A 23020-nucleotide genomic window follows, 5' to 3' on the forward strand; every position below is an offset into this window, starting at 1 on the left:
TTTGAGCATAATTCCTTCCCATGTTCAAGGAATTGATGATTTCCTACCGTTTCCCAATCAATGGTGGTGATACAACTACATATGAAAGGATCCTATTTGATCATGTAATGTTTGAGCATAATTCCTTCCCATGTTCAAGGAGTTGATGATTTCCTACCGTTTCCCAATCAATGGTGGTGATACAACTACATATGAAAGATCCTATTTGATAACCACAATGATCATAAATGTGAGAACTACCAATTTTGAAGTTTCATACATCAAAGAAGATGTTTCAATAATCACCATTCAACTAGCAAGACTTGATGAAGCACAAATATTTCCCTGTTTGTTTTTTATAGTTTTGATTAGAATTTTTTTTTTCTTTATTTTGGATTTTTTAAGGACAAAAAACTTGTTTAAGGACAGAGTAATATTAAGTATTATATAGTAGAGGGACTAAAGTGTAAATGTTAGATAGTTTAGGGTTATATTGTAATAGGTTGATATACATAATTCAGAGACGTTAATTTGAGAGTTTTGAAGTTTCATGTGTCTAAGAAAATGTTTCAATAATCACCATTCAACTAGCAGGACTTGATGAGGCACAAAGTTTTTCCCTATTTGTTTTTTTTTTCTTTAATCGCAATTTTAGGACAAAAATCTTTTAAGGGTGGAGTAATATACAACGTATATAGTAGAGGGACTAAAGTGCAAATATTGAATAGTTTAGGATTATAATTGTAATAGGTTGATATACATAATATTGAGACGCGAATGAGAATTGTAGCTATTGATTTGAGAGATTATCTCATTCTGTGATTCTTCTTCTCCGTCTTTAGCATCTTTACCAGTTCTAATACGTAACACTCACCAACTATTTTTAGTTGACACTAACATGTTTTTCAGATAACAGAAATTAAGAGGCAAAGATGCGATTACATAGGTAATGAAAATTACCTTAGAAGATCATTAAACAGATTGTGTTTGTGTTATTACAAAATGAAAACTAAAAACCCAAAACTTGTTACTTTTAAACGATGTTATTTTGCCTGAGCTCCAATAGAGCCAACTGTGTAATTAGCTTTTTTATTATCATTATGGTTGCGTCTTTTATTGATATGACAAAATAAATTGTTTACGCGTTAAGAATTTTCATCCAAACTCTATTTGCGTACTTGATATAAAACGTATGTTAAAAACATTACTCGATAATAATGTCAAACGAATCACCCATATATTGTAATTAGCTCATAAAGCCACCTTTTCTCATCTAGGATTCCATTTGAATTGAGAATTGCATTAGATTTCAAACTCGCATTTACTAACAAAAGCATGCCTTATAATTTCATTAGTCTTCATCTGGATCTATGACCATTCTCAGTTTTCGCCTAGTACCGCCACCAGCATTTTGAGATGCAACCGGACTTGAATTGGTCCCAAAATCAGTTATTTCGTCATCAGCCAAGTCATCAATAATTCCGTGATCCTGCATATCATCAAGGTTTTCAGTCATCATGATGCTTTCCTCTTGTCCACTGCCAGTTTTTATAGCTATGGTTTCTGGTTCGCTGTTATTATGGGAATCAACTCGGCTTTCTTGAGCTTTTGGCAGCGACAACCTTTTACTTCCTTTTCTGAAAAAAACAAAGATAAAGAAAAACAAAAATTACAAAGTTAATTCATAACCAAATAAAAGATAAAGAATACAGCACACAGAACACAATTTTTTTTATTTCAAAAACAAAAACCTTATAGGAACCGGGAGATCACGATTCAACGATCAATCAAGAACGATAACAAAGAAGAACACAAGAAGATATTAACCCGACACACAAACTTATATTATACAAACAACGTTGTTACAAGACATTACACATCGACGCCTATTTATACACATCATCATGGCGGTTATATAACAAACATATAACCGCCAATAAACACCTAATATTTACGTCAAGACCCCCTAACTTACAAATGTTGCATAAAGCACCCTAAACTATACTTTATATTAATTACAAATTTGACCCACAACATTTTATCAAACTTAGATCACACAATTAAAGCTAACAAACCTCTCAAATCATATTATTCAAGATTAAATTATTATTACTGAATAAAATGATTTTTAATCATATAACTGCACGCTAAATTTATAAAAGTTACAAAAACATTGGACAAAAAGAACCCGACCCGACCCATACCAAAAAGTTGCCTTTTATACCAGACCATGTTTTGACAAGTTACCCAATCCCAACCCACCGGTAGGGCTGCAAACAAGCTGAGGCTCGTGAAAAAGCTCAATCAAGCTGAGCTTAAACGAGCCCAAGCTTGAGCCTAAAAGTAAGTTCGTTAATAAACGAGCCCGAGCTTCACTAATCGAGATCGAGCCAGCTCGCGAGCCTGAACGGGCCTGTTATTTATATAATTATTATTATGATATATTTTATTATATATATATATATAATATATTACTAATTATATAATCTTATGAAAAAAATAACTAAATAACATATAATATGTTATATATAAAATTTTAATAAATAACTATAAATATATAAAAATTAATTAATAAATAGTAAACGAGCCGAGCTCGAGCTTGAAACACGATGAACGAGCCGAGCTGGAGCTTTAGAAATAAAGATCGAAAGGAGCCGAGCTCAAGCTCGAACTCTATGTAAGTTAAACGAGCAGAGCTCGAGCGTGGTCAAGCTTGGGCTCAGATCGGCTCGTTTGCAGCCCTACCCATCGGTTTTGGGACCTATACGAATATTCACATGTACAAAATAGCAAGAATAATATTATTAGTAGGGTATCTAAAAGCAGAGAAGAGAACATTCCTGGCATGTAAACTTAAGCTGGATGTTACCTAAAAGCCGAGCTTAGTACAATGTTATCAGAATCCTCTAAAAGTTTGCCAGCGTTTGTGTCTGGTGTTTCCTTAGTTGGAATCTTATTCTGCTTTTTGCTCCTAACAACATTCAAAACACAACCATAAAAATAAATAAGCATCTCATAGACTGTTGATACCGGTGACTAAATTAATGTAATGCTATCTGGCATCGTGAAATGAGATGAAAGTGCAAAACATAAGTAATAAGTTTAAGTATTATAGTTAAACATTGATCATCTATAAAATTCAAATGCAGTACGTAACGGTTGTATAAGCCATGTTACATGCGTATGGAGATGTATCTTGCCTGAAAGCCGAGCTTAGTACAATGTTATCAGAATCATCCGACAGTTGGTCTGGTGTTTCCTCAGTTGAGACTATATTCTGCTTCTTTTTGCTCCTAAAATCAAGGAATTAAATTAGATCCAACCATAACTACATATAATATCAGTCCGTGCATAAGTTGATCCATTTTTAAATTTGGTTAATTCAAGTAAAAATATAGCTAAAAAAGAACATGTCAAATGAGCCAGAAGCATATTTTCACAGTAAACAGTACTATTAAATAGCTTTATTTGTCATTTCTATTCATATATTTAGCTAATTATCATAAATAATTGCTTAAATATGTCAAAAAAGGTGATGGATTGACTGTAGAATAATACACAAAAGAAGCAAAAACACATCTTAAAGCCTCTTAATCAAAATTAGATTATTATTTTTGAAAATAATACAAACTTAAATCATAACAGCATATTAAAATGCATAAAAAATTTAAAAAAATGTCCATAAAGAAAAAGTTGCCTTTTCTACCCGACCATGTCTATTAAAAGAGAAAACTATACAAAACCGGCTCCGGCTCAAACTAGTTCCAAACCGAACCTAAACCGATTCCACGGTTTAAGTTTTCAATCTCACAAACCGGTTTTGACCATGTTGACTAGGAACCAAACCGGCTTAGTGGTACGAATCGATTTGTGCACCTATAGTACAAACACTTTGACCATAGCAAGAAAAACATTGGTAGTTTTCAATATTTAAAAAGCGGAAAAGCAAGCATCCCTGGCATGTAAGATTAAGTTGGAACATTAAATAACAGGCGCATAGTGTGTGTGTGTGTGCGCGCGCGCAGAGGCATGTATGTGTGTGAGAGTGAGATGAAATGATGAATGTTACCTAAAAGCTGAGCTTAGTGCAATGTTATCAGAATCTTCTGATGGTTGGTCTAGTGTTTCCTCAACTATATTCTTCTTCCTGCTCCTAAAATTTAAAAAATAACAATAATAATAATAATAATAATAAATTAACTCCGCCCGTAACGACACGCCTTAAACACCATATAGTATATATTCAGTCCGTTCATGAGTAAATATGATACCTTTTCTTTAGTGATAATAGTGTTTGACCATCTGAATCTGAAACATCATCATCATCATCATCATCATCCCTTAGCTGCATGTTATCACCGGACTTCTGTTTGCGTAGGCGCAACCCAAGCTGTCTAAGCTTGCGCGATATTTGCGCTGCTGTAAATGTGGCATCACCCTCTAGTGCACTTGCAATCATTTGACTGCAGTTTTTCTTTTCTTTAAACCTTTTTCAAAATAAACAGAATATATTTTTAATAGATACATGCCATAAACAGAATATATTATTAATCCTTATTAAAATAATCAGTGTGTTCTTGAACAAACAGAAAAGTTAGAAACTCACTGCTCAAATAAAGTTTTAATCTTCATCTCTTGATCTTCACTAAATACACGCGACCTTTTTCTGACAAACCTGAGAAGAAAGACCATAAATTTGCAGCCTTTAGTGGACTTAACATTTCAACTTATAAATAACTAGTGTCAAACATGATTACAAATTTATGTTATTTCATTATAATCTTAGTGTTTCATAAATTGAGGTTCATGCCCATACGCACCGACGCACCATCCTCGAAAGTTTATAAAATAAAACCAAAACCTTTCGTAAGCTCAACCCGCGCGAGAAGAGCATATAAGAAACGTCCAAAAGTAAATCTAAAAATTCAAATAAAAAAAAGTAAAAAAAAAATAACGTAAAAGTTTAAAAGATATTGATGCTTGTACATTTGTGCAATATCACGCACAACTCGATTTTGAATAAAATTTACATCAAAGAGTAGATAAAATTAAGCATGTCGCAACGATGCTTTCAAAATTTTATAATACATCATATTTTAAAAGTTATGAGAGAAAAAAAGACACAATGTGAATGCCGCATGTGGCATAATCTAATTGGATAGAAAAAAGTAGAAAACGGAAGGGTGTAAAGGGTAAGTGTGCATGAGGGTTGAAATTGTAACTTAAAAAAACAATGCACTGATTGGCTTGTACTATGTGCTTTAAAAGCTGTCTTAAGTGAATAATAAAAACTCACTCACACACCAACATTGCAAAATAATACATGGTATATGCTTTAGGAGGCTTTATGTGAATTTAAACCTGTTTAACCCATTTCTATTTAAGGTATTATACTATTTTTTTGGTTTGATCCAGATTAAAAAAAACACAGCACAAAGTACTTACGAAGGTTGTTGTAGTGACGCCTCCATCGTTTCACCATGAACATTTGAAGCATTTGCATCACTCACTCTTCTTTTTGATGGAAATTTGAAGCCCATCTCTTTAAGCTTACTGGAAACCTGAGCTGGTGAAACTTCCATATTAAGTTCTCCAACTATGCGTTGACTGCAATCCGGAAACTCTTTATATCTATAATCGCCATTTCATTTAGCAACACAAGAAGTCAGCAAATGCACAGTTGTGTTTTGTTTTATTTAGACATCATAAACACTTACTTCTCGTATAGGTCTTTCAGTTTTTGTTCCAAAGCATCATCAAGAACAAGTGGTTTCAATCTTTTGCGTGCCGTCTCATGATTTTTCTGAACAGGATGTTTACTGCAAGTAAAAAAGAAAAAAAAAAGTATTTCCTTATGAACGGGTCTGAAAGAGAACTACTAAAAAAAAGGAGGGATGAAATAGGAGCAAAATATTCCAAAGTGTCTTTTTAATGCATAAAACATCCTAAATCACCGCATTCAGAAAAACCAGATATAACTATTGAAATATCAAAATTTTGGAATCATAACAGAAACTAACTAATTATAAAAAGTTCAAAAGAGTTGGATGAAAAGTATTAAGTATTTCAGATCTAACCAACCCGTTTTGACATAACACCCAACGGTCCCTACCAACCCAGCCCGCTGCTTTTTCCATCCATATTTAAACGCAAGGCTAAAAGATAGAAAAAGTTATACATGTTCAACTCGTCCATGTCGGTTCCTTCTTCAACACTTAGATTGCTTCTTTTTAATGTTCTTTGCACATTGTGTTCATCATGATCATCCCCACTAACAACAATTAAACACATAATCATCTCCGAATAAGTCAAAGATCAATAATAAGCCGGTCAACAAACTATATAACTCCTACTTACCTATGATCATCATCTCTCCAAACGGGTACGACAACATCTGCTTCATCATCACCAAGTGCATCAGCAATGCTTTTTCTAACCCATCCATTTCCACCAGATGTACCGAGATCATCTCCCGTCTTTCTATATCCGTTTCTCATCTTTCCAAGATCTTTTATCATTGCTTCACAATTAATATAATGGCATTCTTTACGTGTTTTCCAAAACAGAACTTCCACAAAAAGAAGAGGGCTATTCTTCATTTTCTTCATCATTTCTCGAACTAAACTCGTGAGAAATAAAACGATATTTTCATAGTCTTTGCATGGAGTTGACTTTTGCTCTTCCAGGATAGTGTGAAATATGATGAGAAGCGATAACTGCAAAGATTGTCAAATATAATTACAAAAACAAAAAAGGTATTTTTTGAATAAAATGATGGGCAAATACTATAAGAAACTTAAAAACCAATATACTTTCGGTATTTTCTCATAAAAGTCCCTTAACACTTTTTTGCACATAAAAAAACAGCATATTTTTCTTTTGCTTCTCATAAGCGTCCCTTAACAACTTTTTACCAATTAAAATCCCTCCACGTTATAGTACTGAAGAAATTAAGGGTGTTAACAAGCCAAGCCGTCTCATGAGCTACTAAAGATCGGCTCGTTAAAAGCTCGAATCAAGCCGAGCTTAAACGAGCTCAAGCCTTGAAATAAGCTTGTTTAATAAACGAGCCCTGCTGACTAGAAATGGAAAAATGAGTGAGCTGTTTAACAGGTCCTGTTGACTCAAATCACCTTTAATCAAAATATGACTACAAATAATATTACTGCTTTGAAAAAATGTAACTTTTAACAAATTATAGACTATACTTCTATCTTTAACATAAATTGAAACTTGTACCTGGTACAACATTGGCGAAAGTTCAAGATCTTCACAAACCCGTCTTAGTGCAGTTATAATGTAATGATTTGTTCTGATAGAATTGCTTCTGTAAAACTTCAGCAGCCAACACAAGTTCTGGATTATGGTGCTGTTTGCAAGGGAAGAGACCAATGAAGATGCCTTAAAGTCAACTTCATTTGTTGACTCTCGCGGTTCATCATCAGAAGAATCATCTGACCCATAATCATCATCAACATCAACATTAGCATTTTCAGACTTGTTTTCCACCTGTTGCATACTGCATTCAGTATCTTGAGTTTCCAGAATAGATGCATCTGGGATGACATCATCATCTCCATTCTTATCAGAACTTGAACCTTGTGCGGTTTCGTTTATTGGCATGCTGACATTTTCAGTTTTTTCACCTCCAGAAAATGAAGTGCCATTTTGCACAGACACTTGATCTGCATTATTAGCATCCTTACTTGTGGTTAAGCTTTTCTTCTTTCTTTTCCTCCTTGACTTCTTAGCAACCTAAAACAAAACCTATTCAATATGATTAAAGATAAAGCAGATACACATATACATAAACACACATATTTATGTGCACTTCATTGTAGCAGCAAAAGCTAAATATAAAACATAAAACATTCCAAACTTATATAATAGATACCAAAACAGAACATACCCTCAATGCACCGCGTGATTGAAGGTTCTCCATTAGCCTTATGACTATATGAATTGTCTCAATCAAATCAGCAAGATCGCTGATAAAAGAACAAGATGAAACTATGAGATAAATGGACCAAAGTAACAAACAAAAGATAGCAATATAATTTCAGTGCAAATGTGATGATGTTTTATTAGCAGAAATGTCATTTTGAATAACAAATATAACTGAGAAAATGCATTGGTCCCTTTTAGACTACGCATACTTGATTATGTTTCTGTAATTGACTTGTTACAAAGAAATTGTAATAAAATAGTGTTTATTTGGCCCTTGTTCAGTTGTACTATTGATTTTAAAAAGTCAACCAGAAAAATATGTGCTTGACCCAAATTTTTTCATCTCTAAAAAACACAAATTTCTCTAAATTTATATATAACTTAAGTTTAACTCTCACATCCCATTCCCTATATTTTTCTCTATAAATTATTATTTCCTTCTCCTACTTCCATGCATTAGGCACAACCCAAAATGCTTAAAGTACAATTTAAAATGCTTAAGTTACAATATTAAATTTTTAGAGGTGTGAATAGTGAGCCTAATATAGTCTCTAAATCAAAAAAAAAAAAAAAAAAAAAAAAAAAAAGCCTATATATTTTAGAAATGAAAAGGAGATATAGATTCGGATAGAAAAGAACAATAAAGAAAATCTCTATAATTTAAAGATGGATGATAAAATAAAGACTCCAATGTGAATGCTCTAAGTAAATTACAAAAATCATTTTCAAGATATGTAGAACAATATCTCTCTACTATATATTTTAAAACATAAAAGTGAAAATAGGAGTTTTCATTAATCAAGAAAAATATATACAAAATGTTAATATCATCATAAAGAAATGACCTTTTTGGTTGTTTGTGTGCATTAAATGCTTTGATCTGACTGAAGAGAAAATAAGTCATCCCTTGATCTGTTTGATCATAAAATAACTTATAAAGAAGAACACGTGCGGTTTGAGGCTCCTTGGAATCTTCTGGTGACAGTTTAAGCACCAAATCTAACATGTTTATCTGCAAAACCAAAAATCATAATTACCTTAAAAATGAAACTTTTCGGTAACATCAACTAAGTTGTTATTAGTATACAAACCATTGTTTTTGTGAGAGATCCTGCTGCAGAAAGAAAGCTGTAATTGTTTGTTTCTTTCAAACCGTCAAATGCAGAACGCCACTTTGATATAACAAGTAAAAACATTGACTCGTTCATCGTTTCGGAAATTGACCCGCATATGCTGCCTTTAAACAATGTGTCATCAGCATCATGATTTCTAGAAGACTCGGATTTATCGACACTAACATCAGGCTGTTAAGGCACCAAAAACCCATTAAATTTATAATATTCTTGTGTCAAGACGCTTAAATGATAAGAATATTAAAAACTAATACCTCACCTTTGAACTAAGTAACTTTTGATTCTGAAAAGACATAACAAATTCAGCAACATGAAAGAAAACAACAACATCGTTGTTTTCAATACCGTGATGTTCTTTCTCAATATCCTCACGAATCGACTGCATTAACACTGTTGAGGATAAAATGCCGAGTGAAAATATGAACCATTACAAATAAATAGATAGTTAAAATGAAAATACAACAATTACCATTATAACCTCCTAACAAAAACTGATCAGTAAAATCATAGAGCAACCGAAGAATATTCTTGTTTGTTGTTGGCATCCTTCCGCCTTCCCATACCGTCTTTTTAGATGAAGTGTGTGGATTTTTGTGACCTTTGAGCAAAGAATCATGAGAATCTGAACATGGGTTTCCTTTGACCATAACTTTGGAACCATCCTGTTAAAAGTCAAGTTGATGAAGCCAGTGATGAAGATTCTGTTTTACCTCTCCTATGGCCTATAGGTGTAATCGAGTAGAGCCGAGGCAGAGTTTGCCTATAAACTTGAGCCCGGCTCATTTAACTTAAGAGAGCTCAAGCTTGGATAGTTTCCAGCTCTACATCTAAAGTTCAAGCTCAGCTCCTGGGAAATTTTTCAAGCTCTACCGCTAAACTCATTTATTGTATACTAATCATTTACATGCATATATAACTAGTATTATAAATATTTACAAGTAAAACTTTATATATAACATAAAGTATATTATTTAGTTTCTCTAATCATATTTATAAATATGTCATAGGCTCTCGAGTCTCAAGCTCTGCATATTAAGCTTGAGCTAGAGCTTGCAAACAGCCCCAGCACGGTACACCCTTAACCATTTTTGTCATATTTATAGTTCAGGCGAACAAACTGTTCTTAAGAAAAGCTAAAAACAGAATGAGTCAGATGGTCAAAATCCACCCCAAAGTGCACTTTTGATATTAAAAAAAACACACACGCTTCTAAATCGTGTTTTCAACTATCTAGAATGATAAAACTAAATACCTTTTCTAATCATATTTGACCATTGTTTGCCTATAACAAATCAAAAGCATTAATCATGTACCATAGTAAGTCGGGTGAATGACCCGGTGAACTTCGATCGAGCGCCCAAATTACACCGCATCATTTGCCTTCTTTTTGCTTTTTCCTCTTCCATAATAGACTTTAAATCAGTAGCAGTAGCTTCTGCTTCTCCAGCCACCTGATCAACAATACATTAAAACTTTTCTTAAATTATTATTATTTTCAAGACTACCTTAATGTTGGCATCCAAATGAGCTCTTGCGACCAATTCTGGAAGTTGACCCTTATACGTATAATAAAACGTCTCCAATAAAAGCAAGTTATCTTGACGGAAAATGGCACGCGAACCGCCAACATGTTGTGTTAAAACCAAGATTAAGTCCATCACATTCTCTTCAAACAACAGTTGCAAAAACCTGTCTCTGAGAAGTATAAACTCAGAAGCTAACCCTGCAGCTCTCTGCTGCATTGTGATATTTTCAATCGCTAAAATGTTGCGAAATAAGGTGACTACAAGTTGCACCAGTTTCCAGTCATCATCAGTAAACAAATCCCTGGTTGAAGTTTCAAATATAAAAATGACCATAACATATAAAATGCAAGTGCAAATTAACTTGATTAGGGGTGGCAAATGTGACCCGTGTGTTGATTGGGTTGTAACAAAATGTATATAATGGGTCAAACTAAAAAAAGAAAATGATTAAAAATGGGTCAAAACGGGTTGACATTTCTTGAGGTTTTTTTTTATTTTTTATGGAACGAGAAAAACAGAGGAAACTTTTAGTTTTTTTACTTTAATAGTTTTTGATTTAAATTTCGAGTTATGATATTTTAATTATTTTTTTTGAATTTTTTAATGAGGGGTTTTTGAATGTCAACCCATTTTGACCCATTTCAATTGTTTTCTTTTTTTAGTTTGACCCATTTTATTACAACCCATTCAACGGTCACATTTGCCGCCTCTAAACTTGATATGATCCAACGTACCCTTGTAAACGTTCAAGTGGGCCCTCGAGAAGGGTGAGTATAACCGGGATAGCATGAGTAGAAGTGATCAACGACTTCAAACCCCAAAGATATTCTATCTGTTGCGGTATATCCTTGGATGTTGGATCGACTGGCATTGTAAGAAACACCAGAACCTTCACTGCGGAAAATGATCAACTAAATATTAATTGAATTGAAAAAAAATGAAAATAAGGATTTCTGTATGTATGTATGTATGTACCTGCGTTTAGGAGCAAATTAGTGTCGTGGTGGAAGTGTTGGATGATGATTAATATGTGTTTTCCGACTATATTCCATTTGCAAACTTGGTGGAATACCTGACGAGTTTCGGGATCGTCTCGCCTTAGAAATCTCACCAGATCCTTGAGATTATCTGTTCTGATTCAACCAGCCAATTGATTAGGTTATTACTACAAATAATAATAATAATTACAACAGGCTACATTGTCTACCTAGACAATACTCTGCTGGAGTGTAGGCGATGGGATTCCCGTCGTCGTCTTCTTCTTCGACGATAACAAGACCACCGCATATGTAAGATAAATGCTCCATATCCACCTCAAACAACACAGAGACTCAGATCCCACCATCATTCATTTACAATTCTTAGGGTACTTTTCACTCTTCTTTTTTCCCGCCATTTCCCATTTTTCCCGCCTGGATACATTGCCCTTTCTCTTTTTTCTATTTTTTAACTTCTTTTATCTATACTTTTAACTTTGAGTATTTCGGTAGTCGGTATCTGTTTGGATTGTACAGAGGTTTTTATTGGGGTGTCCAACACTCAACCCTATAAAACGAAGATGCTACAAACAATTATACTTGCAACGTTTTGGTGCTTGTCGAAAGCATAAAACGAATTAGTTTTCAACAAGACGAGAGCATCGATGAATACAATAAAAGAAGACATAAAGCGTCTCTCAAACCTTTTGGTCAATAATAGAGGCAAAATGGAAGGTTTGGAATGGGAGACCTGGTGTGCACTCTCGTTTTAAGTTTTTGTAATTGAGTGTGTTTGTAAGTTGGTGTGTGTCCATGTGCGTTTTTTTAGTGTGTTTTTGTATGTGTTTCGATGATTTGGTGATTGTAATTCGGGAGAATAGCTACTTGCTACCCTCTTTTTGTTAATGAAATTAAGATGTTCAAAAAAATGTAACCTCAATATTTTAAGATCTACTTTTACAATATCGGTCTCAACGGTATCTACACGCCAGTTTTGTACCCAACCTGGTTTTTCGGATCACATTTATGTGTTATTACCTGGTTGAGTGAACTAGTTCGACAAACCCTAACCCCAAAATCGCAACTCAGTGTCTTCTTCAATCGATCATCAGGCAAATTAACGTATTTAAAACAAAAATAATAATAATAATAATAAATAAACAAACAAAATCTTCAAGTGCTTGAGGCTCCATCTAAAACCACACCAAGAAAAAAAACGTTGGAAAAGAAAATAGTTGATGTGGGCTTTGAACTTGCAAACCTAATCAATAAAAGTCAACGTTTACAGCAACCACTTAGTAATTGTTTAAAAACAAAGTTAATAATATATATATATATATATATTTGAAAAAACAAACTTTTGTGACACCAAACAATGGATATTAGCGATCTCAACTATTACTTGTTTGGAAATCTAGAAACGAAAAGATCTTTGAAGAGAGAGCTTTCTGAGCGGCCAAAGTGATAAATATTTAATTCATTTTTGTGGGAAAAGAACCTGAGTAAACAATCTTTGTTGGAGTGAGACAAGTGATGTGTTGTAAGGTTTTTGTTTGTTGTTCGGACCGTTTATTCATTTTCGTGTCGTTTACTGTTGAACCTCTTGCAAGAAGCCCGCCTTCTTTTTCTTCTTCTTTTAATAGGCCATTCAAAAAGGAAAACAAAAATGACTTGTGAATTGACAGGTCCAATAAACTCAACAATACTTATAAACTGAAAATCCAATTATTAGCATTGGTGATCAATCCATTAATCCGATCCGACTAGTCGATCAATCACTAGTCCCATAATATACTTCCAAATGCAAAACATACACACCACCCTTTGTCGCTTCATCTTTTAAACAGGAATTTAAGACTCGACAATGCCATGTAAACATATATTTAGCACTGGCAAGTCATTGTGAGCATTTAGCCCATAGCGGCTCATTGTAAACAAGCATACAGCCCTAAAAACCAATCAAATCAATATTCTCCCAGTAAAAAGCCAACTATAAAATGAAAATGCGATGAAATCGACTAAACCAATTTGCCATCAATTCTCATAAAAATTCAAAACCAGGTTAAGACTCCATACCATAACCTGTTCATGTCTAGGCAACTATATTGACACGAAACAGCAGTTTCACGCACGCACATATATAAACATAAAGAGGCCGTCACAGCCAGCTAGCTGTGCAACAAGTACCCGAGATAAAGGCTCACAAAAGAAACCATCAAAACAAACAGCAACGGGAATCCCACCTGACCTTTGTGTCTCTTACTTTTCACCATATCCTGCAAGTTAAACTTCTTTTAGGCGTATTTAAAACATTAATTCTTTATAAAAATTCAAGAATACATAATGTGTGTGTGTTGGTCTTTTACTCATTTATAAGCTCGAGTTCACTTTTTCAGCTCGTTACAATAAACGACCCAAGCCCAAGCCGACTTGTTTAAGCTCGAGCTCGCCCTGGCTAAGCTTGGCTCGTGAATAGCCCTAAAGTGCCCTACTTTCAGAATCGATTAAGGGAGGAAGGAATAGGATACAACCTTTTGCATAATTAAGCATGCATGCATCGCACATTATGCAGTCCGGTTTAAATAATACTTATTATGAATATGATATAATAAGACCACCATACATTAAACTTACAATAAGTAGAGATAGGCAATAACACTTTAAAACTATTGAGCAATTTAATTAATTTACTTTCTAAGAAAACTATAAAATAAATAAATGGATTTAAATAGTACCAATTCTCCCTGTATGATGTTCTTCTCTTGAGTAACCGATCTTTTTTCTGCCGTTAGTTGTGCAATACTAGCTTTAGCCTGAAAAATTCAAAAGCATTTGGTAATCAATATGATAATATTACTTGAAATTGTCAATTGACAGAAATACAATCTTTGTCCTTTAAGGCTTTAAACATTGACCAATTTATGGATCAGGTCTTTTAAATAGTATTGGGTTCAAAATGACAGTGGTGGTGGCTATAGGTCTAGATCGGCAGATGGATGACGGTTCCGGTGGGTCCCGAAGACCCACGGTTTTCGGATGAATACTATCATCGAGTCCAGAAAGTTCGATAACCTCTGGTATGTTGCATATCAGTACATATCAGCAGCTTAATTGATGTTTGGTCAACAAATGCCGTTTTCCGGGTGCATAGGGTCTGAATTTCGAATATACAAGCGGCGGTCTTCCTTTGGGTTTCTGCCGGCGATGGTGTAAATGGGTGAAGGAGACCAACAAGGGCGTAAATGGTACCGGTGAGAAAAGACATTTGATGAAGATGATTGTCAGAGCGGTGGTGGTGTAACAGGTGGCTGCAGGTGGTGGGAATGGTGGTGAAGATGGGGGAGAATGATTTGTTGAAGATGAAGGGGTGAAACTACCATTTGCTGAAGATGAAGGGCCCAACCTATTATTTAAACTTTTTAATAGTAATAATAAGGGGTGAAATTACCATTGTGCCCTCACATACTAGGACTTAACAGGCTTTTTGGATGATTGTTAAGTTAAAGGATAAAAATTGAGGCATTTTAAAAGGACAAATCGTGAAAGTAAACTTTTTAAAGGATTTGATCCATAAATTGACTATCTTAAAAGGACAAAAATTGTATTTCTGTCTTGTCAATTATTGAAATCGGTCATATAACTGAAGCACAAATACAAACTTACCTCATTAAGCTTCAACTCGAGTCCTTTGACTTTTGACTTCATTTCTTCAATATCTTTGGCTAATATCAGCTCTTCTGCATCATTCATCTGCACAGATTCTTCATTTCTTTTTATTATATATTCTTGGTTTGGTTTTACAGGTTCTTCTATCTTTTTCTCAGTTTCCTTTATTTTAAAAGTTTCTTCCTTCATTGTTGCCTCTACGCTTTCATCATTCCCTTTGGACAACTCTACCCCCGCATCAACCTGCCATAAGTTTCAAACTATAATTTTAACCACCAATTTTCTGTAAAACACCCAGAAAAGTTTTATGTATAACCATAATAAGTCTTTTAACTCTATGTGTACAAGTAAGTAGTCTATGCATAAGGTGCAGGTAATCTATGCAAAAACTCGCTTTAACTCAAAAACGGGGCACCAGACCGCATTGTGCATTATGCGACTTAGGGTTCATCATCCTCGCATCATGGAACCGCAGCACAATGCGATCTTATCGGCGCATCCGGATGCACTCATTTTAGAACCAAGATGTTACATACAATAGCATCTTACCTTGGCATGATGGCTCTCTTTCTGAATGACGATGTCATCTTTCAATTCTCTACTTTCATTAAAGTGCACCAGTTTTGATGGTTCATTAATTGGTGATGATTCTGAGGAGTCCGGTGGTAAGACAAAGATAACTCTAAGCTTCTTCTCATCAACAATTTTACCATCTTCCTTAGCAAACTGACAAATCAGATAATAAAAGTAATTACCATTAAGACAGTATATTTATTAAACACTCAAACACTAACCGTGTTAGATGTGACATCCTCCTCCTTTGTTCCCTCCGGAACAACAGTGCTTTGAACTAAAAACTTGTCTCTGCAGATCATATCTGGAGGAGCTACCTTTGGTGCTTGCATAGTAACTGCATCAACGCCAAAAAGATTAAACACCATTATTAATTACATATGAAGTTGAAAAACGATTGAAAGTTTTGGCAATGACATATATTAAATGATTATAGTTGACATTAGAGTACAGATGTACATGCTGGAAAAGAATGGCTTTGATCATAGTATGATGTGCAGTACAAGTACAATAAGGTAGACAGCATAAGAAAAACATCATAAGATATTTGCAGAAAAAAGTGAGTGTCTTGTGGACATTAATAACAATATGAAGCTAAAAAAATAAATTATTGTCGGCAATATTTCAATTTCAGATTCTTGTCATTGTTGGAATCCATTCTGATCATCAAATAGAACTCAAACTACTTGATGAATCAATATGAAATATACATTATAGAGAAGCAACAACCATAAGAAAACAAGTCAGACACTTGAAGTATAAAAGATAGTGAAAAACTTTCTTTCATTATAAATAATTCGGATATGAGATTAAGCACAGATGAACATAAACAAGAAGAAAAAGTCAAGAGTGAACTTTATGTATAGTGAGTAAATGGGAGACCGGACAAACTCGGCCTATGAATGGAAAAAAAGGTATGTGCGGTTGATCAAAATATCCAGTAAGCATGGTATAACTAAAAAGCGAATAACAGTTGGCGTTGTAAATAATAATACCTGTAAAACGGCATGCTGCATTTGGAAGAATGAGTCCAGTATTGGGTCTGACACAGTACTTCTTGGGATTGGTGGTTTTGATCTGCACATATATGGTTAAGAATGAATGATAATAATAACAATAATTGGTTAGAAAGAAAGACAAGAATGACCTTGAAAGCCACAAGATGGTTGGTGCTATTGATCATCTGAACAGAGCATGAGCTTTGTTTCTTCACTTCAACTGGTAAGTAATAATAGCATATGATATTATGAATGATTCAACGAAAGAAATGAGAGAGTTGCAGTAATCTTACAAGTGAAGCTAAGTTCTAGAGGCTGAATCTCCAAAATCATCTTTGAAAACCCTAAAATCACAAACCCAAAGGAATCATCATGAAATGAAATAAAAGTAGAAATGATCAATCGTTGGTTTTGGTTTATAGGGCGATAGAAACAACACGGAAAGGAAATTGGAGAAATCAGGCCCCCATTTATTATTATTATTATTATTATTGCGTAATCATTCCGTAACGCTAGGGTGGGTGGTGGTTGTTTCGATTCGATTGGGATGAGGATTAGACAGTGTGTGTCTGTTATTGGGCCTTAATCACAAAACATCACCTACACAATCATTCAAATAAATATATATGTTATGTTAAAACTTAAAATATTACTAGGATTAATTAATTAAATAACAAACTAAATGCCATGAATTTTTTAACAAAAATATGTGTTATGCATACTTATTCTTTTCATACATTATATGTAAAAGTTAATATATAATAGTGTTAACTAAAGTTATATAATTAGATTAAAGTTATATAATTAGATTTCATATTTTGTTAAAATAAGAAATAATTTAAATTAAATGTGTTTTCTTAGTATAATCAGAAGTTTCTTTAAAAAACGAAAGTTATCACGCGTTTTCATTTCCATTTAAAAACAAACTAATTACAATAAAGTGATATGTAAACGAACATAAAGCTGCACCACTACCTCTTTTAAATAGCGAAACCAATCCTATTGAAAACAATCCTTAAACACAATTTTTGTTTTTAATTATACTGAATAATCCACACTTATGGTATTGAAAATGGTTGTAGGGGATGAATTCCATTTGCGATAAACATGCATTAGCGTTCTCGCTATAGCATGTGCCGATGCTATAATGCTGTTCAAACAAACTGACACCGACCGAACTTTCCCGCCAATTGTGAACAATCACAAACAAACCAAAGAAGACAATTGTAAATAGGATTTTCATTTACATGTGATTGGACTATTGGAGTATTCGTGATAACAATGCAGTATGCTAACTCTAAGTGAGCACCGGAATCTTGCAAGAACTTCATTTATTGTCTGTTTTGAGGCTCTTTCAGTGATAATAACCATATATCACTTCTTTTTCATATTTGAAATGCTGCTATTGAAGCCAGATTTGGGTTAGTTACTAACAAGTCTCAAATCCCAATAGGTTTAGATACTCAAAAACACATTGCAGCTCTTTTTTTTTTGGATCATATTAGTATACTATGTAAAACCGTCCATAAAAAGCAAAGAAAAGAAAACAAGAGTTATGATTAAAACAAATAAATATAAATAAAACTTAAACCAGCCAGTTCGACTTGTGAAGCGGGCTACCGGTTGAGCCAGTTCAATTAAAACCGGCGGATTTTGAGTGACGGTTCAAATCATGCAAACCAGACCGCTTATGCTAGTGAGTCTCGGTCAATCGGTTCAACCAGCTGGTTCGGGTTTAACAAAATACCTAATAGGGTTAGATAAACCAACACTAGCACAAAAACAACTAAATATGCAAATCTTGTTTAAGTTGACATGTTTAACGTATTTAATTAAACAAGTCATGTTTGGGTCGACCTTTTTGACCATTTTATTCAAATAGTTTACAACCCATCAGCCCATTTAACCTGTTTACAAGCCATCTGACTCGTTTAGAAAAAAAAGAGTAACACTGGTTATGCTTGGATTACATGATTTAATAGTTTACAACCCATCACCGTTAGATACCTTTGACACGAATAAATATATCATTCATGTGCATTTAATTAAACAGTACATCGAGATAAAGAAAATGGCTCATATACTTGTTGCTGAAAGAAGGAAATCAGACAGCCACTCAGTCTGTTGCTATAGCTCCAGGGTTAGATGCAGACTCCATATCAGCAACCGTCACTGGCTTATGCAACTGTTGATACAGATCTTGTCAAAATATAACATTCATACAACGGTTTTCGCAATCATATATGAAACAAGAACTTACTGCTTTTGCAACATCAAACCAATGAAATGCACGCAAGAAAGCGTCTTCTTTTGATGGTAGATTATCATGATTCCATAGCGTTATGTTTTGGAACCTCGCCTTGGTCTGCCAGCATGCGGTCGTCCCTCCAGTAGTATCAGAAGCTTTTCTCTTTGCAAATTTTTTCTTTCCTATCACAAAACCTGCATTGTTTTATTTGGTTTTAACATATTTGATATGATAGCCGGTAACTGATGTCTGTAATATTGGAACATGTTGATGGCAAACTTCTGATCAGTAGAATCAGTGAAAATAATAATAGTTTCAACAGCAATATTTCTTAGAAACTTCAATATCAGCAGTCATTAATTACTACCAGACCACAATTTAATCATGAAAATCTGTTAAACAATAGATGGTATTTAAATTGCAAACTGTTTGAAGGTACACAAACTTGTAAAATAAAAAAAATGAATGAAGCATACATAGTATAGTAAATAGAGTGTAAGGTACCGGAGTAGCCATTCGGAAGTGTTCGGGTTGTGCCTTGCAGTTTCCTTCCTCGGAAGTGAGCCTCCTTCACAGTCAGACCATCCAACGAAATACCTACACAAAACCCCACCCCCTTCCCCTAATTAATTAATTTAGCAATAGATATATCTAATTAAGAACGTTTACCAGTGGGTTTGGGTTTGAAGTAGTGTTTGACAGGAGATGGCCCGTCGTACTTGATGCAGCAAGGAACCTGATGGATCTCATCACATGACTTACCGCCACCCAGATCCATCTCCCCCTTCACACAAACCCTAATTTGGTTTCTACCTTCCCGCGCCTTTTCTTTAAGCAAACCTACTCGAAATTGTTTATATAATAAAAACAAACTTAAACAAATAAATTTGTCAAATTAACATATAAACAAATAATACTTACAGCATCGCTTATTTAGGCGGTGGTAGTGTCATTCTCGGACGTTGAAGCGCTAACTCGACCTGAATTGAGTCAATTTCGGTTATGGTCGGTATGGTACCGGAACTAAAACAAAAAAGAATAAAATTGAGTTGGACCAATTGGGTGGCGTCCCTCGGTAAAACGCATGCATTGGTAAAACTTGAGCGTTGTCGGTCCCGAATGTAGCATTTCGGGTCTTTCCTTTTCTTGTATTTCTAACCTTTACCCGACCCGGATTCGTATTCGGATAATTAATCAACAAATTTCATATTTATTATAATTATTGCATTTTTTTTTTCATATATAACTATGAGATATGTGCAATAATGACCCTAAACTAACATTTTAACCTCTTTTGCACCCATCTTTCAAGACCAAGGACCAAATTACAAATTAACATAAAATTTTCCTTTTCCCTTCATCTCCATCGTCATCACCGACGATCCTCACCACCATACCATTTTCAATCCGTGAATTCCGGCCAAATCAAGGGAATTGATGTTACTAAATCTTTTTGTCACCCTAAAACACGCTAACCGACACCTTAAACATGGTAACTACGAATAATTGATAGCTAAATCATTTAAACTCGAACCGCGGCTCAATTGACCTACTAAACGCCATAAATACCAAGCTATATTGCAATTAAACTTGCACACACACTCCTCACACCATCGTGAACCAAACCCCTAACTCAATTTTATCATTCGAAGCCATCAAGGACCTGTTTGATATCGAGCTTGAGCCGCGGAACCTATTTCATCATTAAACCTCATTTGGCTTTTTGGTAATTAAAATATATTTTTAGATCGTCTTTAATCAATAAACAATAAAGCTATGTCAATTTTGATTAGCAATGAGTAAATGGTTCGCTTTCAGTTCTAGGGTTTATATTGGGGGGGAAACATGTAAATATTTAATTGGTTTCATGTTTTAATCGAGTTAGACACTTGGCCCAGTGGCAGGTGCATGATAATTTGGTCACAAGAACCAGCCTTGGGAGCGGCTTCGAGTCCCCCAGACCCGGTTTTGGAAATTTCATTTTTAAAACCGTATTCTTAATAAGATTGTATTATTTTTACACATATATAACCTTGAATAAACGTTTTTTTATAAACCAAACCCCGAAACAACTCTTTGTAATTCCATATTCATGTATAACTATATGTACATTTATTATTTTTACACATATGTATTTTTTAAACTATAAATATATATGTATCTATCGGTGTAACCTAAATAAATAATAACAAGTTTGTTTATTGTAAATAATAATCATAGTAATAATTGTCGTAAATGTCCCCAGTTTTAATAAGAAATTTTTATTTCGAAAATATTAATGGTACGATTTAACTTTTGTAAATGAATAAATTAAACTCTAGACCGATTAATTTATCATAAACATTCGCTTTTATTCCTTTCACTACAATTCCACTATGTGCGTAGATATGCAATTGCTCGATTAGTTGATACGTGCGAATGTGACGGTGTTTATTTTGAGTTATGGTTGTTGGTATTTCATCCTCATTCTCATTAGTATGATCATACGCCGTCGGAGTAAATTGACCCGTTGAGACGAGGGAAATGGTCCTTTTATGTTATTGTTATGGTGGTTGTAGTGATTCATGTTTATCGCAAGGAATGTCATTTTCAATATTATTATGTACAAAAATCGTGATTATTTGCTCAACTTTATGATGACAGGCTATATATTTTCACGCATGACGCAAGTAGCTACATTGGATGAAGTAAGTGATAAAGTTTAGATATACCTTAGGTTGCATGATGAATAAAGAACAATTTACTTTTAAGTCATTGATTTGTGCTTTGAATATTTGTAATGTTATTTTCCTTTGAGAACAATGTTATGCTTTTGTTATTTGATCGACTTATGAAATAAAATAATTTAAATATTGACACGTGTAATTCATTTAGTGTCTTTTGAGCTATGATATAAATTATCTCGCGCCCCGGCATGTTCCGCCGTAGGTGGGGTGTAACACCGAACGTTGAGGCGGTTAGTCTACGCGATTTGGTCGGTTTTCGCCACGTTAGTTACGGTTCCATAACTAAAAAAAAAATTCAGTCAGTTTCGGTTACCCTCATAACTGTACCGGAACTAAATTATAAAAAAAAAAGTTGGCGTTTGGTCGCTTTCGGTTACGTTCGTTACGATTCAGGAGCTAAAAACAACGGAAAAAAAACAAAAAAAAAGAAAAGAAAGAAAAGAAATTGTGGACCAATACGGTGTCACTAGTAGGGCTCAACAGCACTAAAGTCCTCATTTATACATATTAGATGATTATAAAAAAGAAGAATAGTCCAATAACAACCTTACATGTAAACTTTCACTCATAGCTAATTGATTGGTAGGATGCGGATGTACACATACCCATCTAGAATGATAAGTGAGACCATTGGCTCCAAAACAATAACCGGACACAAAAATATAATAGAAACGTATAGTGGTGGCAATGAGGAAAGCTTGCTGTGTAGTCGTTTAATGGTTAATAGAGAGTTTTAATGGTTAAGTTTCAGAACATGCTAAATGATTCAAATGCTACCTTTTAATCAGTCAAACTTCTTAATGATTCAGCACAAAATTGCCAACAACCCCATGTTTACAAAGAGACAAAAATAAGGAAAAATTCTCAAAATATGTAAATGTTCGACAAATTCAATTCAAGTTTAGTCAAAAGAATAATCTATTTTAATTTAACTTCAGAATAACAAGCTTGAGTTTTCTAACAACAAAAACTAACATAACTACCATCAGGAATTTGAATGAACATGACATCCGGACAACTCGAATACAGGCTAACTACATGCCAACCAACTAGTAGTCAGGGCTACGACTGCATGCTAGTTGAAGAATGGGTCGACACCTCATAGGCAATGGCTTGGTTAAGAGAACCACCGAAGCTGTAGTGAAAGATTACTCATGTTTACTCCAAAGCATTATGGTTTCTAGGATATGGATATATTGGCTTGTTCAATCATATACATAATAGGTTGGTTTAGATTGATCCTAACT

The 23020-nt window shown here is 34.1% G+C and overlaps 3 protein-coding genes across 4 annotated transcripts; all 3 read right to left on the bottom strand.

Annotated features, from left to right (window-relative positions):
* Positions 1-1330: 1330 nt before the first annotated feature.
* LOC143569918 (uncharacterized) lies at positions 1331-11892 on the bottom strand. Its single transcript, XM_077055712.1, has 20 exons — positions 11804-11892; positions 11561-11718; positions 11320-11479; positions 10565-10886; positions 10373-10510; positions 9529-9721; positions 9319-9449; positions 9018-9230; positions 8772-8938; positions 7889-7967; positions 7219-7734; positions 6337-6695; positions 6158-6250; positions 5697-5798; positions 5425-5610; positions 4586-4654; positions 4251-4466; positions 4049-4132; positions 3180-3272; positions 1331-1616 (listed from the first exon to the last, which is right to left on the bottom strand). The coding sequence occupies exons 1-20, from the start codon at positions 11890-11892 to the stop codon at positions 1331-1333; spliced, it is 3654 nt and encodes a 1217-aa protein (XP_076911827.1).
* A 1805-nt stretch (positions 11893-13697) lies between these two features.
* LOC143569926 (vesicle-associated protein 1-2-like) lies at positions 13698-17132 on the bottom strand. Its single transcript, XM_077055717.1, has 8 exons — positions 17093-17132; positions 16949-17019; positions 16797-16878; positions 16023-16138; positions 15778-15954; positions 15226-15471; positions 14298-14375; positions 13698-13838 (listed from the first exon to the last, which is right to left on the bottom strand). The coding sequence occupies exons 1-8, from the start codon at positions 17130-17132 to the stop codon at positions 13731-13733; spliced, it is 918 nt and encodes a 305-aa protein (XP_076911832.1). The 3' UTR covers positions 13698-13730.
* Positions 17133-18798: 1666 nt separating this feature from the next.
* Positions 18799-19830, bottom strand: LOC143570281 (uncharacterized protein C12B10.15c-like). 2 transcript variants are annotated; one of them, XM_077055975.1, is made up of 4 exons: positions 19717-19830; positions 19552-19644; positions 19060-19229; positions 18799-18984 (listed from the first exon to the last, which is right to left on the bottom strand). In XM_077055975.1, the coding sequence occupies exons 1-4, from the start codon at positions 19823-19825 to the stop codon at positions 18916-18918; spliced, it is 441 nt and encodes a 146-aa protein (XP_076912090.1). In that variant the 5' UTR covers positions 19826-19830; the 3' UTR covers positions 18799-18915. The 2 variants fall into 2 exon arrangements, with proteins under 2 accessions (XP_076912090.1, XP_076912083.1); XM_077055968.1 differs by having other exon boundaries at positions 19060-19241.
* Between the last annotated feature and the right edge of the window lie 3190 nt (positions 19831-23020).

This window comes from Bidens hawaiensis, unplaced genomic scaffold (assembly GCF_021521415.1).
Source record: "Bidens hawaiensis isolate Kalapana, Puna unplaced genomic scaffold, B.hawaiensis_p1.1 tig00001269_1, whole genome shotgun sequence".
Lineage (NCBI taxonomy): Eukaryota > Viridiplantae > Streptophyta > Magnoliopsida > Asterales > Asteraceae > Bidens > Bidens hawaiensis.

What these genes read in the sequence shown, in the direction of transcription:
- LOC143570281 (XM_077055968.1), bottom strand. Translation starts at nt 19,825, where the DNA reads ATGGATCTGGGTGGCGGTAAGTCATGTGATGAGATCCATCAGGTTCCT. An exon ending in CTTCAAACCCAAACCCACTG is followed by an intron (nt 19,645 to 19,716) that starts GTAAACGTTCTT and finishes GGTTTTGTGTAG; the next exon opens with GTATTTCGTTGGATGGTCTG. An exon ending in ACTTCCGAATGGCTACTCCG is followed by an intron (nt 19,242 to 19,551) that starts GTACCTTACACT and finishes AAAACAATGCAG; the next exon opens with GTTTTGTGATAGGAAAGAAA.
- LOC143569918 (XM_077055712.1), bottom strand. Translation starts at nt 11,892, where the DNA reads ATGGAGCATTTATCTTACATATGCGGTGGTCTTGTTATCGTCGAAGAA. An exon ending in GCACACAAACAACCAAAAAG is followed by an intron (nt 7,968 to 8,771) that starts GTCATTTCTTTA and finishes TTCTTTTATCAG; the next exon opens with CGATCTTGCTGATTTGATTG. An exon ending in CTGAAAGACCTATACGAGAA is followed by an intron (nt 5,611 to 5,696) that starts GTAAGTGTTTAT and finishes TGGCGATTATAG; the next exon opens with ATATAAAGAGTTTCCGGATT.
- LOC143569926 (XM_077055717.1), bottom strand. Translation starts at nt 17,132, where the DNA reads ATGATTTTGGAGATTCAGCCTCTAGAACTTAGCTTCACTT. An exon ending in TGCAGCATGCCGTTTTACAG is followed by an intron (nt 16,139 to 16,796) that starts GTATTATTATTT and finishes GCGTTGATGCAG; the next exon opens with TTACTATGCAAGCACCAAAG. An exon ending in AAGAGAGCCATCATGCCAAG is followed by an intron (nt 15,472 to 15,777) that starts GTAAGATGCTAT and finishes AACTTATGGCAG; the next exon opens with GTTGATGCGGGGGTAGAGTT.